General features: G+C 42.5%; 1 protein-coding gene across 1 annotated transcript in view; it reads right to left on the reverse strand.

The window, feature by feature from the left end:
• PRKG1 (protein kinase cGMP-dependent 1) overlaps nt 1–23,757 on the reverse strand; it is a 988,282-nt gene that overhangs the window by 387,760 nt on the left and 576,765 nt on the right. Inside the window, exon 4 of the mRNA XM_084845722.1 lies at nt 12,197–12,302. Coding sequence (XP_084701848.1) covers nt 12,197–12,302 — 106 coding nt within the window. The remainder of the gene's footprint in view (nt 1–12,196; nt 12,303–23,757) is intronic.

The following is a 23,757-nucleotide window of genomic DNA, read 5'->3' on the forward strand; positions in this document are numbered from 1 at the left end:
CCTTTAATCCATTCATCCCCTACCCCCCATAATTTGTTAATCTTAAATGAGGTATCCAATCCAGTTAACGTGCTGGACACTATAGGCAGGGGTTCTATTTTGCCATTTCCTTTCTTTTCTGCTAATTAAATGCTTCAAACCTCTTACTTAACTGAATAACATCTAGCTCCTGGTATAATCTCTTACTGATATGCATGGATTCTTCAGATGTAGCTCCCATTTGCATTAAGGTGAGTGTTTCATAGATGTCCCTGAACCAACCTTATAATGAGAGTACAGAACCCGTGAAGACTCTACTAATCAAAATGTGGAATCAGTGACTATCTAATTTAAAATCACTTAACTACCTGTAAGTGGGCCTAAGGTATATTATATAAATCCTACAGATTAGTTAAAGAAAAGTTGCTAGCTTCCATTATTCAAATTTCCTCCTGTGTAAAACCAGTGATCCATTTTTAATATGTGACAGAAAAGACACAAACAGTCCTTCTCACCGCTCACTGACTTCCTCTTTTGCTGGAGCATATTAGCACTACAGGAGATACCCTTGGGACAATTAAAAAAAAGCCACAGTCCAGATTAAGTGGTGCATGTGTTCAAAAATATGCCAAAAAAACACTTTACATATTTTATTAGTCATTACTCAGTGTTAGCCTAGCTGAGATGTGAATATTAAACTTTCACACCAAAAGGTAAAATTGTCAAAATACCATCCCAATACTGTGCAGTTATCTTTTTTTTTATAAAGCCAACTGATCAAGAAAAGAACGTATTAAAATGGGAAGTGTGAAACTGACAGCTTGATACTTTGGCACATTCATTCGGTTTTGCTCCACTGCCTGCCTGTGCTCAAAGTTTTACTGAAAAACGCCTTATTACTTTCAGTTCTTTAAGCAAACCTCCTTCAAAATAATCCTCCTGTGTCCTGACTTCCAGCTGTACTTAAAGTAAAAGTACACTATGGCAAAGGAGAGGAAAATCAAGAAATGGCTTGCTGTTCTTATAAAACGTGTCCCATGTGTTCCCTTGAGAGCCCACCTCATGTGTTTTTTCTACATTTTTCTATGTAGGAAAAAGCATGTATTTTCACACATAAAATGTGACTTGAAAGTTGCCCTGCCCACAGTGAAATAAATCCTTATATTGCACTTCATACTTACATGTTTTGTTTCTTCTTACACGGTAAAAGATCTGTGTATGAATAATTTTAGACAGGAAGTGTTCCTCAAAGCATCAAGCAGTTTAGTACAAGGTAAGCTCTTCCTTGACTCTAGGGGCATTATGAATGCTGAAACCTTTAGAGCAAACTCCTTAAGAGTAAATGCGTAATGTCCTGTTCACATATGCATATTTGTTACTTGAATATATATGAAGACGTGTGTGTGATTGCAGATGCCAAACTACTGCTAGAGGCTCCATACAACCTAAAAGCACTGGTTTAAGGTATTTTGGAGACTGCTAACACTTTCAGTTGTTGGGTAATCAAATGATGGGAGTAGGGGTGTACGAAACCTCGCTTACCTGACTCCGCCGGGTTCCGCAGGTGGGGGGAGGCGCTCCGTCCCTCCCCCTGGAATCCTCGCCGGGGGGGAGGCGCTCCTTGCCTCCCCCCAGAATCCTGGCCAGCTAGCTCCGCTCCGCGGCCAAGCAGCGGAGCCGCCAGCCGGCTCTGGCCTCCCGCAGCTGGACATCCGGCCACTGGGCAGCCCTGCAGGGATGCAAATGGCGGCTGTCGTAGCCACCGTCATTTGCATCCCTGTAGTGAGCTGTGATAGGCTATGTAAATATTTACATAGCCTATCACAGCAGGGGGAAAACCCTAGCATACGCAAATGGCGGTAGCCACCGCCATTTGCGTAGGCTGGGTTTTTTTCCCCCTTGCCGTGATAGGTTACGTAAATATTTATGTCCCTGCGTTAGCCATGATAGGCTACGTAAGTATTTACATAGCCTATCACGGCTGAAGAAGGAGGAAGCAAATGGCGGCCGCAGGATGGCCGCCATTCGCACAGCAGCGCAGACGGGAGCAGATAAGTGCTCTGTTTCGTGCACCTTTCGTGGGGTGAGGGCGGCAGGCACTTATTCCCACACGCTTTTCGTGGGTTGGGGGGCGGGGGCTTTGTTCCGCGATGGTTTTGGGGGGGCCGAATGCACTGGCATTCGGCCTCACCAAGATCCGTCGTGGAATTCTCTGACATCCCTAGATGGGAGATGTGTGAACTGGCTGTAGGTGTCAGGGGTTTTTCTGGGCACAGGCAATGAGATTCTGAAGGAGAACCATCAGACATGTGGGAGGTGTTTTCCCAGGCTAGTCCAGATATGAGTAGGCTTGCTTCTCAGGTTACAAACATCCAGATGGCTGAATTTGAGGGTCCCTCCTCACACGCATACCCCCGTGAGAAGCAGTGAACAGGAGGATTACCTAATATATGCCAGGTGCAGGCACACAGCAAAGAGAGAGAAGGCAGGGGCGGAACTTAGATGGTCTACCCGATTAGCCTTGCGTGAAAAGCTGCGCTTAGAGGCCTCACAACAAGAGGGAGATCTCCCCCCCTTAAGTTAGGCTAGTGAGACCGCCTCCCTCTTCAAACAGTGGGCAACTCTCATAAATTCCATTTGAATCCCCTGAAGGTATTCCTTGTAGAGAGACAGACTCTGAGAATTTGCATCTGTATGACCCTGTGAAGTAATGGATTAAAAGCTGTAGACTGAAGCCTCTCATCTGTGTGTTTGGGTGTGACGTGAAGTGGGAGCTAAGGGAATCCTGACAGTAGGGTCCACCAAAACATAATTATCTTCATCCCTTAAGCAAATGGGGTCATATTAACAAAAGTGACCTGTCTCAGGCAGCACCATGAGGGGGAAGGGATAGATGAAGGCAGGAAATGGTGTCTAAATGGTGCAGCAAGGTTTGTTTAAGTGTTGACGTTATAGAGAGGACAGTGCCAGTTGAGCTCCATTTCCAGCAGCAAAAAGATCACTTTTTTTTAAATCCAAAGCTCATGTAATGTTCCAAATATCCAACTATGATTGGGGGATCGTATGCTGCAAGCTTCTGTATGCCCTACTTTTTTTTGTGATTTCTCTCTTCCTTTGTTTTAACCGTGGTGTTCTATCTGTGATAACCACAGTTAATACCATCTACAGCTGTGCTCTTAATCATAGTCAGAAGTGGGTTTTCAAATGTTGGGTACAATGGAATCTGGTTAACCACTGCAGATTAATACAACTCTATGATGGAAGCAAACAACAGAAGGGAAGGGGAATTTGCATGGAAGATATGAGGAGAGACAGGGTGTATGAGTCTGTGGCAAGGTTAGAAGATCTGGAGAATTTACATCTGAACCAGGCCAGTTTGGGAAAGCTCTTCTCAGTTTCTGTCACATACTGCTTGTTCTCAAATCAAGGATGAGGAGACTGATGAGCAGCCTCTGTGAAGTCTGCAACTAAATTAATCTTGACAATTTCTTTTAAAGAAAAGCTCTATTAAAATCCAAAGCGTAATCACTCAATATGGGTAGAGCTTCTTTCTTTGAGAAAAAAAGAGATAAGATTCAATACTTATATTCCAAGTTCTGAGAGCTACTGAAACTAGTCAGGTTTATTTGGGTTCATAATTTTAGAAATCTCCCCCCAAAATCAACCAATGTTTCCATTCCTCCACCCAAAATAAAACTAGATTGTAAGTAGCTGAAGAAATGTTCAGTATAACGAAACTTGGTGACCAAGATTCAGAGTCATTATAAATATGTATATATTTCAAAGGTTAAAGTTGTTGAGATGAATCTATCTTATAAATTAAGATGCAAATATACACCGGCTGGTGAAGGCTGGTGAAGGCATACGGTCAAGCACTGAGTGGTAGAACACATGCTTTTCATGCAAAAGGTCCCAGGTTAAATTCCTGGGATATCTCGGTAAGGCTGAGAAAGTTGCCTGTCTGAAACCCTGGAGAGACCCAGGTACGCAGTATGATTGGCACAGAGCATGGTAATATCTAACTAAGGGGGAGAAACAATGGACATAGTCTATCATTAATATATCTTCATCTGAACAGGGATGCCTGAGGATTTTGCTGGTCCACATTTTTAAGAGAACTAGCCTGATTTGTATTTCCCAGACTAATAAGTGGAAACACAGAACACAGTTATGCTTTGTTTTCTCACCTCTCTGAACTTTGCATTTTTGCTTTTAAAAACATATCAAGATATGTATAAAAATGTATAGGGAGAAATGCTTACAAACTGCTTATTTTAGGGCACAATATATACAAAACTGTATATTTTGTAAAATAATTGTTACAAAATAATTCAAATGTTTGTGCATTGTTTAAAAATGGGATGGGACAGCCTTATGAATAGACATATATGAAACCAACACAGACTGAAATAGACGGATTCATCCATCCGTACATCTGAAGTGTAACAGATGCCTCCAGTTAGGAGAAAGTCAACTACATTCATGAAGTAGGGGCTTTGCAGAATGGAAGGAAGTTAAGAGTGAAAGGGATGGGTTACAGAAACAGACATGGTACTGAAAGCTTTTCTTTTGTTTTGTCTGTTACACAGATTGCAACTGAAACTTAACTTTTGATAAAGTTATCTTGTATAGTATTTAAACAGAAGACACTTTTTCTTGTACGATACATATCCTATGATACAACTTGAAAATAACTGGTGTCTTGGGATCTTTTCTGAACAATGACCTTTGATTCGGTGGAGATCACCTTTTTTTTCTTTTAGAGATGGATGGAAACCAAGCTCAACAGAAGTAATTATCAGCAGCTGATTGCACAATACGGAGGCAAGATAATAACTTAATCAGTGTACTCAAGTCACATTTTTCCCAGTATTGACCAAAGACTACAAGGAAATGAGATAGTAACTGCTATGTCCCCATGTATTGGTGCTTTCAGAAAAAAACAGATATCAAGACCAATACAGACAGGTGAGACTTTTATTGTCTCTAGTTCTATACATATATACAAACAAACCAGTCCATGGTTTCCCCTTCAAGAGTGTTTTTCATTCTTCTAGATCAGTGTAAGTACAGACTAGCCTTCAGGGTCTTCTGAATTGTGGCTAAGGACTGAAACCACCATAAATACTACAGTGACACTAGAATACCTATAATTATTGAACTGCTCTGTGTAATGGGTTGGATGGCCCAATACATTTTCTTTTTAATACACTGCTGCCCTTAGTGGCAACATATGTTGAAACTCTGGGGGCGGGGTTGTAACTCCTTGTCCATTGTGCATGAATCCACAAATTTAATGTAAAGCTGAATCACTATGATCTAAGGCAGTATACACAAGCTCAGATTGAAAGTATGCGGATATTTTGTATCTAGGACCACCTTGGTTTTGTCCTTGATTACAGAACTAGCTGTCAGGTTAGGAAATGGATAGTCAGTTTCAAATTTTAAAGAATATTAATTAAGTATATTACATAATAAAATGCTTTCCCTGGTCATTGACTCACCAGGATTCAAGTTCTGTTTAAAGTTCTCAATAAGCTACTTGGCTTGTGGATGACTGAATGACTGGCTAAATCCTTTGGTACAGTTTTCACTGGAGCAGTAAATCTGTGTCTCAGATCTACTACTCAAGACTGCAAGTGAGGAGTCTACGAGTAAGAGGGACATCTGATAGAGGAATACAAAATAAAATTATGCATGATGTGGAGAAAGTGTATAGGAAGACTTTCCCGCCCCTCTCTCGTAATAGTAATACCTGGGGTCATCCCATGTAGCTGACTGGTGGAAGATTTAGGACAGATAAAAGGAAGTACTTCTTCACACAGCACATAAACAATAGAATTCGCTTCCACAAGATGTAGTGACAGCCACCAATTTGGATGGCTTTAAAAGGAGATTGGATAAATTCATGTAGAGTAAGGCTATCCATGGCTACTAGTCATTATGGGTATGTATTAGCTCCAGTGACAGAGGTAGTATACCTCTATATACCAGTTGCTGAGGAGCATGGACAGGAGGGTGCTATTGCACTCATGTCCTACTTGTGGGCTTCCCAAAGGCACGGCACCTGGTTGGCCACTGTGTAAACAGAATACTGGACTAGATGGATCGTTGGCCTTATTCAGCATGACTCTTGTGTTCTTATTTGGGAATTTACATGACTGAATACTGCTTCTCATACAAATCTCCACACAAAAACTAGATGTCAGTGAACCGGCAGAAATTCCTCAAATATCTAATTTTCTATTTCAGGGCTCTTTTTTTATGCTGCTCCATTTTTTCTTTATGTGAGCCCACCCCAGTATTTGAATCAGAGGGACCTGCAGGAGGTCCCTCTGCTTTTAGAAGCCTACAGTGAGGTATGATTTGGCTAAAATGGGTAGGTTCCAAGGGTTGGCTTGTTTAGTTGATTTTGTTCTCCGATTTTAAATATTTTGACTGAGGATTTTATATTTTGATTTTTTTTCCTGTTTTTAAATGTTTTAATCGTGGGTGATTTGTATTTGAACTTTTTATGTTGTACACTACTTCAAGATGTCTTTTTAATTAAGTGGTCTATGCATTATTAAGTTTCTCCTTTCTTCTCTTGTTCCAAGCATTACTCCCATCTGCAGTTTAAAGTGGTACAGTCCAGAAACTGCTTCACTACCTCTCTGAGAACTAGGCCTTAGCTGGGCCTATTAGATCACCCCGCCCATCAGTCCTAAAAAAGCTGTTGTGCTAGTGAATAGACAAAGAATCCCTCATTAAAACATTCACCAATCAACAGTTTTCAGAAGCCTTAAGAACAGCATTCAGGGAAAGAAAAAACCTGAATTTCTAGACCTCAGCTGAAGGGGTCAAAACCAAGATCTATGTGGCATATCCGATCCTACTATGAGTTTGTGGTTGTACTTTCTTCGGTTTCAGCTTGATATTTTCCACATCTCAGTAAATCATTTGTCATTTCACTGTGCTTTGGGGCTCAATGCAGCAGAGCAAGTCTGTGAATTCCAGCAACATGACTTGCTGGATCAAAGTCCATGTCCCAGTGTTAAAGTTCTCCTGTATGTTTTCTATCAAACTGAAAAATATATCCACTCCAGTCACAAGCCTTTGTTACTTCCTATTATAGAATTATAGGTTGTAAGACAGCACTGCTGTGACAGTTTTTTTATAGTGAAAATGCTTGGGAAGAGTGAGGGATTTAAACAATAATGAAAAACAAGACATGGAACCTCTCAAATAGGCTGAAGAGTAGAATCCATGGTAATACTGGAAAATTCCAAAGTAATACTGTAATACAGTAATACTGGAAAATTCCTAAAATACTTTTAAAATAAGCCACTTTAATAAATTAAGGATTCAGATTTCCCAACTTCATTGAATATATGGAATTTCTATAGATTTTTCCAGACTACATATGCAGTCTATTTTTCACTGCCCAGTATTCCACACTGCTATAACCTCCATCCTTTAATGGTTCTTGTGAAAAAGGGCTATTGTACAGGATATGCTGGCTGTGACAGCATATTGAAGAGTCAAATATATTTTAAAATAAGTAATAATTACAGCTAAAAAAAAAAAAAACTAGCTAGAGTATTGTCATAACAAATTACTTCTGATTTCTATACTTGCTAAATCTGATCTTTGTGGATTTTGATACAAACTGATCTAAACTGCCCCTCCTGGATTAATGTGCAATTCAGGGCTTAGTTTTTCTCAGTTCTGTAGGTTCCAAAGCAGTTATTGGCTCAAAAAAAACTAAAATATTTTTAAAGTGGATATTTTGAAAGAAAATGCACTTAAAATACATATGTAAATGTGAATTTTAAATGTATGTTAAATCACACAAAAATTAACAATTAACACAGGAGCAGGATACATTTATACATGCTGTATAAACAGATTTGTCCATTCTTTCTTCAGGTGCCCTAATATATATTCATTTATTTTTAAAATTTATAAATCACACTTTCATCCAAACCACTGGATTTCAGGATGGCACATGTGTGTTTGTGTGTGTGTGTGTGTCTATATTTAAAACAAATAAAACTTTAAACAATGCAGTAAACTAAAACTATGCAAACAGCTAAAACTACAATAATTCGCAATGCCTGGATAAATAAAAATAGATGTGAAGAGCACTATATTTTGGGGAGATAATGGATTTGGTCCAGACTTATTCATAAGAACATAAGAAAAGCCATGCTGGATCAGACCAAAGGCCTATCTAGCCCAGCCAGCATTCTGTTCCTACAGTGGTCTACAAGATGCCTATGGAAAGCTGGAAATGAGCGCAATAGCACCTCCCACTCGTGTTCTCCAGCGACTGGTATTGAGAGTAGGGATGTCAGTGAATTCCACCACAGATCTTGGTGAGGCCGAATGCCAGTGCATTCGGCCCCCCGAACTCCGTGGCGGAATGGCCAGCCACCCCCCAGTCTGTGACTGGCCCAAGGTCACCCAGTGAGCTTCCATGGCCAAGTGGGGACTAGATTTGCGTACACTTTTTTTTTTTAACCCAGACGTGATAGGCTACGTAAGTCTTTACATAGCCTATCACGGCTGAATACAGGGATGCAAACGGCAGCTACGGCCGCTGCCATTTGCGTCCCTGCTAGCCAGTGGCCAGATGTCCGGCTGCTGGTGGAGGCAGCCAGCGGCTCCGCAGAATCTGCGCGGAGCAGAGCCGGTCGGCCAGGATTCTGGGGGGAGGGACAGAGTGCCTCCCCCCCTACGTAAAAACGTAAGTCTTTACGTAGCCTATCACGAATGGGGGGGGAGACTGCAAATGGCGGTGGTGGCGGCCAGTCGGAAGACCAGCCGTTGCCGCCGCCTCAGCCGCCGCTGGAGCCGCTGCCGTCCGGAACATCCGCCCCAGGTAAGTCTCGTCCCGGGGGGGATCCGTGGGGGGTGGCAAGCCATTCCACCATGGAGTTCGGGGGGCCGAATGCACTGGCATTCGGCCTCACCGAGATCCATGGCAGAATTCTCTGACATCCCTATTTGCTTGAGAGAGTCAGATAGGGTTTTCAAAATAGATAGCAAAAGATAAGATCAGACATAGTGATAGCGATGAGATAGATCTGAGGGATGGTTTAGATCAAAGTTAGGTTTGTGACAGACAGGATTTAGGACTGAGAATTCTCACTAGGAATAGGGATGGATGGATTACTCACCGTCCGCTCCGTCGTCTTTTCCACTGAGGGGGGAGGTGATCTGTTCCTCCCCCCTGGAATCCTCCAGAGAGGCTCCACATCCAGAGGATTTCGCAGAGCTGCACTCTGGCCCTGTTGTGCTGGTGATACTGTAATGGCGGCCACCATTACCATTTCTCTGTGAGGAATACAGCCGTAAATGGTGTAGTGGACACCACTTGCAGCCGTAAAGCGCTGTTTTTTTACCTAATTGCAGCCATTGATTAGGTAAAAAAATGTGCTTTACGGCCACAAGTGGCATCCACTACGTCATGTGCAGCTGTATTCCTCACAGAGAAACAGTAATGGTGGCCGCCATTACAGTGTCACCAGTGCAATGGGGCTGGAGTTCCGTTCCGCAGGAAATCCTCGGGAGGCGGAGGTGAGTGTGCCGTTCCGCCATGAATTCCATTTGAGTCCACGGTGGAATTCTCTGCCATCCCTAACTAGGAAAGGGAATTCTCACTAGGAGAATGCAGGAACACCACAGCCATCAACCCTCCTAACTCATTAACCTATACAGTCCAGATCATAGTATGGCACAAATAAAGGAAATAGCTCTGGATAATTTAAGCAAGTGAACCATGTAAACTAAAATATTTGGCATAAATATTTCTGGTCTCAAACTTAACAAACTATATTATATGAATAAAGTATCAAGCACTATATTTTGAAAGCCTATGAGGACTACCTGGCTGAATGAAATACTCAGATATTCAGCTGAAAAGAAGTCATTTATTCTTTAAAAGGAGGATCTTGGAAAAGACCTCTGCCCCAGAGCTTAAGCTGTTTGGAATAAACATTACTAGGTTTAATGGGTGGACTAAATCTATTAACATAAGGGAACTTCATATGTCCTTATGCCTCCAATTCTTAATTCATTTCAGTAGAGTCATGAATGTGCAGACCTTTATCTTTAGATGAAGTAAATTAGGAACCTTGCACATGTAGGACACCCATGTGTAGCTGGCCACACACAGAGTCCAGAGGACTCTGGATCAGAGCTTATAGTGGAAACATGCTGCTCTTGGGAGAGGGATTTTTAAATTATTATTACATTTCTAGCCAAAACTCTCTGGGCGGTTCACAACTTAAAACCATAAAATATGATAACATACAATATAACAATTTAGGGTGCAATCCTATGGGGATAGTCGGTTGCCTCTGAACTTGGAGGTAGCCAACTATCAAATGCGGGGCTGGTGGAGTACAGAGGGAATCCTTTCTCTGGCTGCCCTGTATGTGTCTAGACAGATGATTTTGGCTGTCCAGCCAGGGGTTGTTGGGGGTGGGGGGGAGGCTGGACAGTGCATAGGAAGCATTGTAATGGTGCTTCTGTGGTCTCCTCCACTCCCCACCCCCAGGAACGCCCCCTTTTTTGCCTGCTCCATGCTGCGTTAACGGGTGAGGAGCCAGGGACGAACTATGCTGCCTACAAGGCAGCAGGGGAGGGGGCAGGTAGTGAGGTTTTGGGGAACTGAAAAGTCCTATAGCCTACAGTATAGGCCATAGGATTTGCAAAATACAGTATCCTACATAGAAAACTGCGGTATAAAAATAATAGCCAAATAGAACCTAGCTGTAGTGCAAAGATTTAAAATGCAATACTGGATTTAAAACAGATATTGAAAAACTAAAATATACCTTTATTGAATTCAGCTTCATCCATTGAATACCAGGCACTAAAGAGGAAGGGAGAAGATATACAACCCAGTTCTAACCATGTGTACTCATAGAAGTACTCTCACCGGGCAGTATCCAACACTGCCACTCCACTTACACCAATGATGAGCGACCTCTGGCGCAATGCCAATATATTGCTCAGGCATCATGGAATGACTTAGGGTGCAATCTTGTGGTCGCTAGACAGCAGCTAGACAGCCACAGGATTGGTCGGTTCCCGGGAACCAACCTTGGAGATAACACTCCAAGGTCGGTTCCAGGAGAACCGCCTCCCCACCCACTTCCCTTCTGCCTCATAGGTGGTGGGGATTATCCCTGCAGTCCACGCTCAGAAGAGCAGCGCGGAGTGGGGGGAAAGGGAGCGTTCCCCAGGGTAGGGTGGGTTGTTCATAAGTGCCGTTACGACACTTCCTGTGTGTCGTCCCCCATCCCGCACTCTGATGTCCTGTGGCTAGACAGCCGAAATCAGCCATCTAGCCACAAATGCAGGCTGGCTGGAGCACGGAGGAGATGATTCCCTCCACGCTCCACCTGCCGTGCATTGGATAGGCGGTTGCCTCCGAGTTCGGAGGCAGCCACCTCTCTGCATAGGATTGCTCCCTTATTTGGCTACTCATTCTTGTGGTGCTCTTTTTTTCTGTAAACAAGGATCATATTTTTTAAATCTTTGATTATTTTTAATTAAAAGATAATATATTCAATAAATATTAACCAACGTAATTATTGTGGAATTATGTATCTTCATATGTTGGAAGATATATGATGTTTTAGGACAGTAGATTTCAAGAGCTTAAATTCAAGTTTAAGGGATAAAAAGGCATGTCATTATTCTTTTCTTCTTGTCTGATTCATTTAACCCATGCTTTGGAGATGCCTGAAGAAAAAAAGCTTTTATTTAAGCTTTATAAATTTGCCTCTGTTCGGGAGATATGCAAAAGTATGTTTTAAGCTTGCAAATTAGATCATACACCATTTCTCTGAAATACGATTATTTTATTTCTTCAATATGTCTTATTAAATGAGAGATCTTTGACTCATATAAAAACTTAGCTTTATATGCTTACTGTATTTCATTGGTGGTGTAATTTTTCCACAAACAACCATGCAGATAATAGTTACAGTGAGGAAAAAGTGGCCAGAAATGAAGTGAACCGTAATGAAGATGTTCAGTTATTATTTTCCCTTCTTCAATCCCTCATGGCATGCATGTGGATAAAACAGAAAATTAAAAATGTTGAATAGAAATGAGTGCTCATTACGCTGCATTCACAGAAACAAAATACAAAAACACCCAAGTAGTAAGGGCAGAAAATTCAGTTTGCATTTCAAAAAAATTAAACAAACAAGTGCCATACCTTTTTAAAAATTCCATATACTCTGTATGCTTGATGAGGCCAGTTCTCATCATTATTGTTTGAAAACATTGCCGATCAATAGCCCAAAGTTTCACATTTACGAGTGCTGGAAAAAAAAGAAGACAAGGGGAAAGTTTAATTAGCAAATTTTAATTCTTTTTAAAAAAACTTTGTGAATTGCAGAGGGAATGAGAAAACATGAGAATGGTTAGCTTTCCCTTATAAACTTTAAAATAAAAAAGAAAGAAAATCTACCAGGCAATGGATTCCACATGCATTATGCTGATCCCAAAACAGCCTTTCATCATCATCATTGATTCAAAGAACTAATCAGAAATTTGGATACACTTCTTGGGAAAGAGTCATATCCTCAAAGAGTGCTTAAAGAAAGTAATTTTCTTAACCAGAACCAATATTAGGTAAATTCATACAAACTCTGTGACACTCTATGACCCTTTCTGAAGATAGCTGTACAATGTATTTAGTAAATTAATTAATGGTGCAAATGTATACGTATCTACTCAGAAGTAAGCCCAACTGAGATCCATGGGACTTATTTGCAGGTAAGTGGGTCTAGGTCCTACACCAACCTGGGAGTAAGTCCTATTCAACTCAATGGCACCTACTTCTGAGTAGGCATACATAGGATTGTGCTGTAAGATTTCATTTTGTTTTGCCTGAAATTAACAGTGCAATTCCTAAGTACTTTGGAATCCTTGCTGCTAGATTTTTTTTTTATTAGAACATGAATATTCAAGATGAAAATACAATGTTAATTTTTTAAAGATCACAAAAGATAGCTTGATAAATATTTCTTTAATGAAATTAACAATGTTCCACCATTGTTTGTTGAGCCAGGGAACTTTAAATAAAAGGGATTTAAAAAAACCACCTACAGAATATTTTCAAGTACACTTACAAAGAAGCTACTATTCTAATTTTAGAACCTGTGCTATTTCACAAGTTTACATTACATTAAAGATGTAGCGAGCAGTTACATCTCTTTTTCTTTTTACAGTTGGGGGCTCCAATTTTTAGTGGGATCATCTCCCTTTTTGGGGAGGGAGGTTTAATCCTCCACCCCCCATCCCCTGCCAGTCCCGGTTTTACTAATAATTACTCCTGGAGCCATATGACTAGCTATCTTTTTGACATAATGTGTAGTTGAGCACTGTGAACCATTACACAGATGCCCAGTCAGGAGCCGAGGTTGTGTGAACCCATTTGTCCAGACATTTCCTCATGTTGGGCAGGAGTCATAAATGGTTGGACTTCAACCCTAGCTTCTAATTCCTAAAAGTATCATTACGCAATATAACATTTGAGTACAGAGTATACATGATGTGGTCAGTTGTGAATAGCACATATACATTTATATTGCTGTTTTGCTTAACAAAAACATATATAATGATGACTGGACTCTCACTTCCTTGCATTTGGCTGTAAAAGGAAGTTGCTTTGGCTGAGAGAAGAACTGAAAGGATGCACCATTCACAACTGCAAAAAGAACTGTAAGAAGAAGCTGTGAAAAGGAAAACAAAACCCCAATAGTTCTTATGTAATTTACTTAAAGTTTTTTAACTAAGTAATTTACTTAGTTACATATCGAGCTGGAGTGCCACTCCACCACCACCATTGCACTTCAGAGCTGGTGACCAGTTGAGGATTTATCATGCTTTGCTTAAATCTTAACCTAAATTTGTTTTTAATTGTTGACCACCAAATTAAGAATAGCACAGTTCAGGGAATTTAAAATACAAGCACTGAGAGATTATGTAAAGCTTATTAAGAAGACTAACAATAATCTTGGTAGTGATTGTCAGAGAAATCCGCTGCGGATTCAAATGAATCCGCAAATGAATCTGCAAATTCAAATGATTCCAAAGAATCCAGCCTCAGGAATCCGCAGTGGATTGGGACCGCTTACCTCTGCTCCAGGAGGACTGGAGGCAGAACGGCACTCGGCTGCTTCTTGCCAGCCAGAGCCGTTCGCCTCCTCCCTGTCCCTGCTGATTGCCATGTCTTTAAAAAAAAAGGGTGATCGGGAGGATGTGCCCATAGACCTATACGCAAATAGAGTCATGAATCTTGCTCTACGTGTCCATAGGCTTATACGCAAGATTCACCGCTGTATTTTGCGTATACGTCTATGGGCACATGTGATCAGCAGGCTGTGCCCATAGACTTATACGCAAAATAGAGTGGTGAATCTTGCATATAAGCCTATGGACATGTAGACTTATACGCAAGATTCATGACTCTATCTGCATATATGTCTATGGGCACATCCTCCCGATCACCTTTTTTTTTAAAAGACATGGCAATTGGCAGGGACAGGGAGGAGGTGAACGGCTCTGGCTGGCAGGAGGGAAGGTAAGCGCCCCCAAACCAGTCCCCTCCCCCAGAATCCGAGCGGAGCGGAACTGCTCTGGAGGATTCCGGGCGGGAGGAACGGATCACCTCCCCCCCACGTATTCCCCACCAGAACAGACGGTGGGGAATCCATACACCCCTAGTAGTGATAGTCCCATCTATATGTGCAGTACCTAGAACACTATCGGACTATCTAAACATACAATGAAATTACACTTATTAAGGGAGCAATCCTATGGCCACCAGACACTGTCTAGAGGGCCATAGGATATGTTCATTTCTAGGAACCAGCAGTTCCTGGAAAACCGACCACCCCCCTCGTCCTCCAGCCCATCCGTCCTCCGGAGAAGCCCCATCCTCCATGCTTGCAAGAGGAGTGCGGAGCGACGGAAAGGGGCAGGACTGGGAGCATCCTGGGGCGGGGAGAGCGGAGCTGTGCGTACGATACATCCAACGTGTCTTATGGCAGATCCTCTCCCGGTTCCCCCCCCCCCCCGCCGCTAGACAGCCGAAAACGGCTGTCTAGTGAAAAATAGCAAAGCAGGAGAGGCGTGAAGGGAACAATCCCCTGTGCCTCTCCTACCTTGCTTTGGACAGGCGGTCGCCTCTGAGGTTGGAGGTGGCTGCCTATGTAGTTAGAATTGTACCCTAAATGGAGTAAGTGAGCCCAAGTCAGGAATCCTATGCATACTTTATGCAGAATAAGTTTGATTGATTTAAGTGGGCCTTACTTCTGAGTAAAAGTGGTTAGGATTGAGCTGCACTATTACAGTGCAATCTTATTCATGTCTACTCAAAAGTAAGTCCCACTGAATTCAATGGGGCTTACTCTTAGGTAAGCGTATATAGTGTTGCAGCCTAAAACTCTAGAAGTCCAGAAACATGTCAAGGACTGACTGATTTTTCTACTGCTTAATTCTTAGCTATATTGAGGTGGACACTGGTTAAAGAAAACTAGAATAATTTTCCTACAAAAGTTGTGGAATCTCGAGTGTAGGTTTTGAAAGAGGGGCTGTAAAAACATCTGTCAGCTGTATTGGGTTTGGGTTTGGGTTTATGAGTCAAGTGAATTACAACCATGGAATTTGGGCTGCATTAATAAAAGTATACCTTCCAAATCCTGGGATGTACTAGTTCCCCTCTACTCAGCACTGGTTACGCCTGATCTGGAGTACTGTGTCCAGTTCTGCGCACCACACTTTAAGAAGGATGCAGACAAACTGGAGAGGGTTCAGAGACTGAAAGAACTGGGCATGTTTAGCCTTGAGAAGACTGAGGGGAGATATGATAGAGTTCTTCAAGTAGCTGAAAGGTTGTCACACAGAGGAAGGCCAGGATCTCTTCTCTATCATCCCAGAGTGCAGGACACAGAATAATAGGCTCAAGTTACAGGAAGCCAGATTCTGGCTGAACATCGGGAAAACCTTCCTGACTGTTAGAGCAATACGACAGTGCAACCAATTACGTAGGGAGGTAGTCGGCTCTCCCACACTGGAGGCATTCAAGACGAGGCTGGACAGCCATCTGTCAGGGATGCTCTGACTTGGATTCCTGCATTCAGCTGGGGGTTGGACTTGATGGCCTTGCAGGCCCCTTCCAACCCTACTAGTCTATGATTCTATTAATATTATTTGATGTTCTTTCAGGAATAGCCAATAAATCATTCATAGAGCACATGATGTATATGCAGATGTTTCTGGATTTGATCTCCAGTAGAAAGGATCTTAGGTAAGAAGGAGTGGAGAAGTCCTTTCCTGAGATCCAGAAGAGCCATTTGCAATTTCAGGTGTTTTATACTTAAATGTAGCATTGTAACACAACAGTAGAACAATTGTGGGCTTCCAGTAGAATGGTCACTGATGTTAATGTTACAGAAATGGAAAGTGAGGTAGATCGACCAATTACGTTTAATATATCAAAAAGAAGTTCCCTATCCACCTCATTTATGAAGATGTTATTTGAGCCTTATGTTTCTTCCTGCGTGTACATGTGGAAAGCTGTCGAACTCACTAGAAATAGTAGGGGAAAAGGTATTCCTCAAAAATAGAGTTCCACAGATGAAAAAGCAGAGCCAAACATCCAAATGATCTCAGTTGCAATTTGGAAGCTGCCTGCATTAGATATTTTGATTGTCATTTATCTTTTCAAGCTGGGATTTTCAGTACCCTGAATAAATGTGTGACCACTTCCATGGTGCTGCATAGCAAATGCTCCAAGTAGCCTGCAAGATGATCGAATGAACACAGAATGAATTGAGGCAGTGTGCTGTCATGCGTTTGAGGCTGGATTAAGTAGTCACTTAGAATTTTGCCACTGAAGTTTGCAATGTCTGCTATAACCTTTCAACCAGTTTTTCTGTTTCTCTAAATTATTCCAAATGTTCAAAAATAGTATTAATAATGAGAAAAAACAACACACAAATTATTGAAGATAATGAAAATGTTCTGGTGCATTCATGCATCCTGCAAAACTCATCAATAGCCATCTGTTAGCTTTTCTAAAAAGATTGCCTATATCGATACATATATAAATGTAAACAAAAATGAAAACATAGCCCTGGCAGTGGCGTAACTGAGGACATGGATCACCATGAACCCATGCATATAAGAGTTCAATTGACTGACTGTATTAGCTAAATTGTAGTTTTGCGTACAGCTATTTCTGTTTTGTATTTTAACCTGAACAGGTCTTATGACTGTAATAAAGATATATGTATGTATTTATAGAAGACAGACATGAAAACAGTCTGGAATAATCTGTGTTTGAATTTATCAGGAAAAAACCTCAGCGAAGAACTACATGTTATACTTGTTTCCCAATCATGTGTCTGATAATTAACAGCAAGGGCCTTCCTGGTGGTGGCCCCCCAACTGTGGAATGATCTCCCCCATGAGGCCCACCTGGCACCAACATTGGTATCTTTTTGGCGCCAGGTCAACACTTTTTCTTTTCCCAGGCATTTGGCAGCATGTGATGAATTTTAATTGAGCCTGGATTTCTTTTATGGTTTGGCTGATTGCTCAAAGTTGTTTTTATAAATATGTTGTCTTTGTGTATATTGTCTGTTTGTGTGTTTTTTATATTTTAAATTTTGTATATTGTACTTTTAACCTTTGTAAACTGCCCAGAGAGCTGCAGCTATGGGGTGGTATAGAAATGTAAATAACAACAACAACAATAATAATGTGAAATGGATGGGAGGCTTTTCAGGGCAGAATTGGCAGGGTGTTTTTTTGTCTGCTAAGGGCCAAAACAGATGCTGTGTTAAATCTGTGCCTAGCACCTATGTCTTTTAAAAAATATTTTTTACTCTAGAGTACGTGCAGGTGATCCGATCCAGATCTACCTCCACACTAGGATCCCAGTTCAAATCAGGTCACCTGCACCTACTCTAAAGGAACAAAATGAAAAAGAAAAGTCACAGCTGCTAGACACAGATTTAAAGTAATGCCTATTTTGGCCATCAGTTTTCATGTGCCTGCTAATTTTCAGCTAGAAAGGACTTTCCTTCCCTGCAATCATTTTTCAGTGAGGCTTTTTACCTGTCTCAGAGCCTAGGCAAGGGGATGGGGGGAAGAAGTAAACACCTGGCTGGACAGCGTATGCAGGGTGAGAATTGCAGATTTAGTGTAGAACTGAGCACCTGCTGCCCACTAATGTTTGCAGTAACAGCTTTCATTGATAAAGTGCTCCAAATCAAGAGGAAGGAGACTGTAGATAGCAATACCCTCATACATTTAATAACTAGTCTTTTTTTCAATAACAAAGAGTGGGAGATTTCCCTCGATCTAGACATAAATGGGGTATGCTTCTAAACTTGTGGTGGTATGTTCAAATCAATTGTGCTTATTTAGGCATACTATTTACACTTCAGAAACATACATGGCAATGATCAGGTGCATCTTATCAATACTGTGTATGCGATTGCAGTGAAATCCTTAGACAAAAAGTAACTTTTACTTGTGACAGTAAGATTCATGTGCACTTATCAGTGGTCTGTGAAGATACCACATATCTCTGAAATACACTTCAAAAGAGGTGGGGAAAAGAGATAAGACACAAGCAGTCACTCATACCTCCTTGATCAGCAAAAGCCTTCTGAAACGCTAATCCTTTTCTCTTGCAATCATAAAAAAATGTCGTAGGGTCATTGCTCTATAGCACCTGCTCAACCCAAACCTGTTGATCATCTCTTTCATAACAAAAGGCCCAATGAATTCAATTTAGCGTGCATTCGGCACAAAATAAGACTCCTGCTTTTTAGCTGTAAGTCTAAACCATGTAACCAGTCTACAGACTACTGATTAAAAGGTAAATTATATTGTCCTCTAATGAATCACACTTAATGGTTGCTGTTTAGGCAATTGTCCCTTTCAGTTGCAAATGCATCTGTGAAACTGGAAACCAATACTTGCTGGACTGTGCAAAGTTAACAGCTTAGTGCATATTTAGGCTCTTTACAACCCCCCCCCCCCAAACCCAACAATAATAATCTCTAGGATCAGCCCAGGGCTTTATATTCTAGAGCTGAGCTGAAGTTTCTCAGAAGACACTTTTTTCTTGGCAGAGAATATTTGGATAATATAACTGCAACTTTTTCTTTATTTTTTGTGGCAGCTGCCATTTTCCCTTCACACAATGCTTTGGAATGTCATTAGGTTCAGGGCACAGTGGAGGACGTAAAATAGTGGTCAGGCTGCCAACAAATTTGCTGCTGCTGCTGCCGCCGCCATTTGCAGAGGCAGCAAAAAACAAGGCGCGCTACTGTAGTTGCTAATGGTGAATCCCACCCCAAGAAATAGTTGGAGAATTTCTCTTCCCCCGGGAGAAATTTCATGAAATGGTCCCATTTTTTTCTGCCCAGAAATAGGGTGGAGAATTTCAACAGCCCATTTCAACACAGCTTGAGTAAGTTCTCTCTAAAGATTATGTCATTCCCTCACTGAATATAATGGATTGAAATAGCATATATTCAGTAAAATAGGGACACATAGCTGTAACCACAGCTGCTGTTGTGAGGACTTGTGGGGGCCTGTTTTGAAATCACCCAGGAATTGACAGGTGAGTCTCAAGACCTACAAGTCACTACAAGGTGAGGTTTGTGTGTTTTCACCCATGACCCTAAACATGCCTTAGGCTGCAATCGTATTCCTGCTTACCTGGGAGAAATGCCCTATTCAACTCAATGAGCCTTACTTTTGAATAGAGACATGGCATTGCACTGTTAGCACCTCTCTCACATCTGAATGCTGATGATGTGGCACAGTACTACTGGAGATAATGTACAAAATAAAATGTACATTCTGGCAAAGTAAAATGCACATTCTGGCCAAAGTAGGATTTTCATCCCTATTACACATGCAGGGAAAACAAAGGGTGCCTTTAGAGTTGTGTGTGAAAGAAGATTTGACTCATTGTTATTGTTATGTTCTGAGCATATCTTCTCTGTAGTAAAGATTAAATCAGAGATGTAAAAAAGTTCTAGCATAAGTTTGCTTTGGATTGTTGAGGACAGAGTGAGATGTGATGTTTAGCATTTCCTGTTGAATAATCCAAAATTAAAATACTCCAGAATGTAGTAAATCTCAAGCCCATTAAAATGCTATAAGAATAAAAAAATCCTAGTTTAATATAAATGTAAACTGACCTGTGTTGGCGCTATATCAAAAAATAGAATGAGAAAATGTCATCTGAAGAAAAGAACCACAGTTGGAACAAACTGCATTTCAAGGCAGAAAAATGATGTTTTCCCATGCAAGTCAAAGGCTCATTATCACAAACTGTCATTTTTTATTCATGTTTGAAGAATGTCAAAGTGATTGCTTTCTATTACATATATATTTTACAATTTCAGCTGTTGGTAAAACACAAGCAAAAGGCTAATTCATTTTCATATTCCAGAATGGATTGCCACTCATTTTTTAAAATCTATGTATGCTTCTCAAGTCAGCTTAGAGGTATAAGGCTAAAGCTATTTTAATAATAATACACAGTAACCTGTCTATAGTCATACTCCCATGAGGCACACCATTGTAATGTCAACTGTTCCCCCATTCTAGCTATAACTCAGTCACACACACACACACACACACACACACACATATATATAGTGGCAGTTGTGATTATACATTTGAGTGGCTTTACTTTAAAAATGTATGTATTATATGTCAACTGGGCATTTCTGCGCTGAGTGAAAATATATAGAGATGTATGCTGAACTTACAAGCAGTTTTGCCAGGGGCAGGGGCTGTCAGTTATCTGCCTTCCCAGAGTCTGTTGCTCCTTATCCCCTCCTGTTGTCTCTCCCACAAAACAGAGATAACTGTTTTGAACTCCGAATCCTGAGTTCAAATCCTATGGGATGTGACACTCAATTTAGATAAGGACCAATAAACTGGTGCTTAATCCAACAAGATGGTGGTTGTGTGGGTAGAAGGTTCGGCTGCTCAAGGACAATCTGTTCTGGATTGGGTTGTAGTCCCACTGAAGCACCAGTTTTGCCATTTGGGTGTGCTCCTAGATACAGCTAGGGATGTACGAAAGTCACTTACCTTTCCACGGATTATGTTCATGGTGGGGGGGAGGCGTTCCGTCCCTCCCCCCGGAATCCTCGATGGGGGGGAGGCGATCCGTTTCTCCCCCCCGGAATCCTTGACGGCCGGCTGTGCTCCACGGCGGCTCTGCGGAGCAGCCGGCCAGGCCTAGGCCAGAGCCGTCTGCAGCCAGATTTCCGGCCGCAGAGGGCTCTGGGTAAAAAAAAAAGAAAAAGCGTACGCAAATGGCGGCAGCTATGGCTGCCGCCATTTGCGTTCCTTATTTTTCACTGTTTTAGTCTACGTAAATATTTACATAGACGATTACGGCGAAAATAAAGGGGAACGCAAATAGCGTAGCGGGCGCTATTTGCGTCCCTTTTTGATTCGCTGTTTTAGCCTACGAATTTATGTAGGCTAAAATGGTGGATCAAAAAGGGACGCAAATAGCACCCACTACGCTATTTGCGTTCCCCTTTATTTTCGCCGTAATAGTCTACGTAAATATTTACGTAGACTAAGACGGCCAAAAATAAGGAATGCAAATGGCGGCGGCTGTAGCCGCTGCCTAGGGATGTCGGAGAATTTCTCCACGAATCTCCGGGAGGCCGAATGCCAACGCATTCAGCCCCCCGAAATTGGTGGAGAAACGGTCCACCCCCCCCACCCCACCCCCCAGGATGGGACTTACCTTTGCTGAATGTCCCTGGTGCTGGCGGCTCCCGGCGGCGTTTCAGCAGCGTTGTGGCGGCGGCGGCTGGTCTTCCGACCAGCTGCCGCCGCCGCCATTTCCAAGTAAAAAAAAACACACACACAAGCAAACGTGATAGGCTACGTAAAGATTTACGTAGCCTCTCACGGCTAGATTTTCAAAAAACACCGTGACAGGCTACGTAAATCCTTACGTAGCCTATCACGGCTGACTTTGGGGGGGGGAAAAAAAACACGTATGCAAATGGCAGCGCCCATGGGTGCCGCCATTTGCGTTCCTTATTTGGGCACGTGTAGTCTACGTAAACATTTACGTAGACTACGGCGAAAATAAGGGCAACGCTATTTGCGTACGCGCTTCCCCCCCCCAAAGTCAGCTGTGATAGGCTACGTAAGGATTTACGTAACCTATCACAGCTGACTGCAGGGACGCAAACGGCAGCGGCTACAGCCGCCGCCATTTGCGTCCCAGCCAGGAGGATTCGCGGCCGGAGGGACGTGGCGCCTTCCCCCCAGCCAGAATTTTGGCCGGAGGGACGTGGCGCCTTCCCCCCAGCCAGAATTTTGGCCGGAGGGACGTGGCGCCTTCCCCCCAGCCAGAATTTTGGCCGGAGGGACGGGGCGCCTCCCCCCCAGCCAGAATTTCGGCGGGGAGAAATGGGGCGCCTCCCCCCCGGCCAGAATTTCGGCGGGGAGAAACGGAGCGCCTCCCCCCTACCGCGAAGCAAGCTGCGGGACCAGGTAAGTGACTTTCATCCATCCCTAGCCGCCATTTGCGTACACGGGTGTTGTTTTTTTTTAACCCAGCCGTGATAGGCTACGTAAATCTTTACGTGGCTTATGATGACTCTGTAAAAAAAAAAATGACAAGACTGCAAATGGCGGCGGCGGCAGCCAGTCGGAAGACCAGCCACCGCCGCCAAAGCCGCCGCCAGAGCTGCCGCCGCCTGGAACATCCGCCCCAGGTAAGTCTCATCCCAGGGGGGGATCCACGGGGGTGGCAGGCTGTTCCGCCACATATTTTGGGGGGCCGAATGCACTGGCATTTGGCCTCACCAAGATCTGTGGCGGAATTCTCTGACAGCCCTAGATACAGCTTTGTTATTAGAGGCTCAAGTAGCCTTACTGGCTCAGGGCACCTTTCACCAGCTGAGGCTGGTGTGCCAGCTGCATTCTCACCTGAACAAGAATGCTTGGGCACAGTTCTGCTAACATTCAAGAAAGACTACTGTGAGGTGCTGTATGAAGATTTTGAAGATTATTTGGCAACTGGGTGCAAAATACAGTAGCTCGATTGCTAACTGTGACCAGGGCCCAATCTACACGGCCAATTTAGCGCAGAGTGAGAGCATCTCGGGGTTGTTTGTGACAGATGACATGGTTGCCAATCCGTAACAATCCCGCAGCTTTCCTTTGGAAAAGACATTTTCATTAAGTCCTTTTAGTGCATCTTCTCCCCCTTAAACCCAGCTTCCACGCAGTTCCACTGCAGTGTGCCCTATCCCCCCACATTCCATCCTGGGTATGCCTCTGTGTCACTTCCAAGTGACATGGTCAAGGGGTGGGGGCACTCCCCCCTTCCCTCTTTTCCCGCATTCACACTAGGGGCTTTTGGACACAGGCTTTCTTTCCCACTTAGCACTACTTTGTGCTGTTTCATTCTTTTGCTATCGCAGTAGTGCTGTTTTCCCATACATGATATGTAACCTAGCCCAGTAGCGGCTTTACACATTCATAGTATACTGCCTGTTTTTCCCATTCATAATAGTGAAGCACCTGCTTTCCCCATTCAAAGTATGTAGTCTGCATTTCCCATTCAGAATAGCGCAGAAGCACTGTTTCAGGCATTTACAATAGTGAAGTAGCTGCTTTATGCATTCACAGTATGGAGCCTGTGTTTCCCATTTGGAGTAGCACTATTTCAGGCATTCACAATAGTGAAGT

This window comes from Heloderma suspectum, chromosome 3 (genome assembly GCF_057233095.1).
Source record: "Heloderma suspectum isolate Gila_16-S chromosome 3, 16-S_ref, whole genome shotgun sequence".
In the NCBI taxonomy this organism is placed as follows: domain Eukaryota; kingdom Metazoa; phylum Chordata; class Lepidosauria; order Squamata; family Helodermatidae; genus Heloderma; species Heloderma suspectum.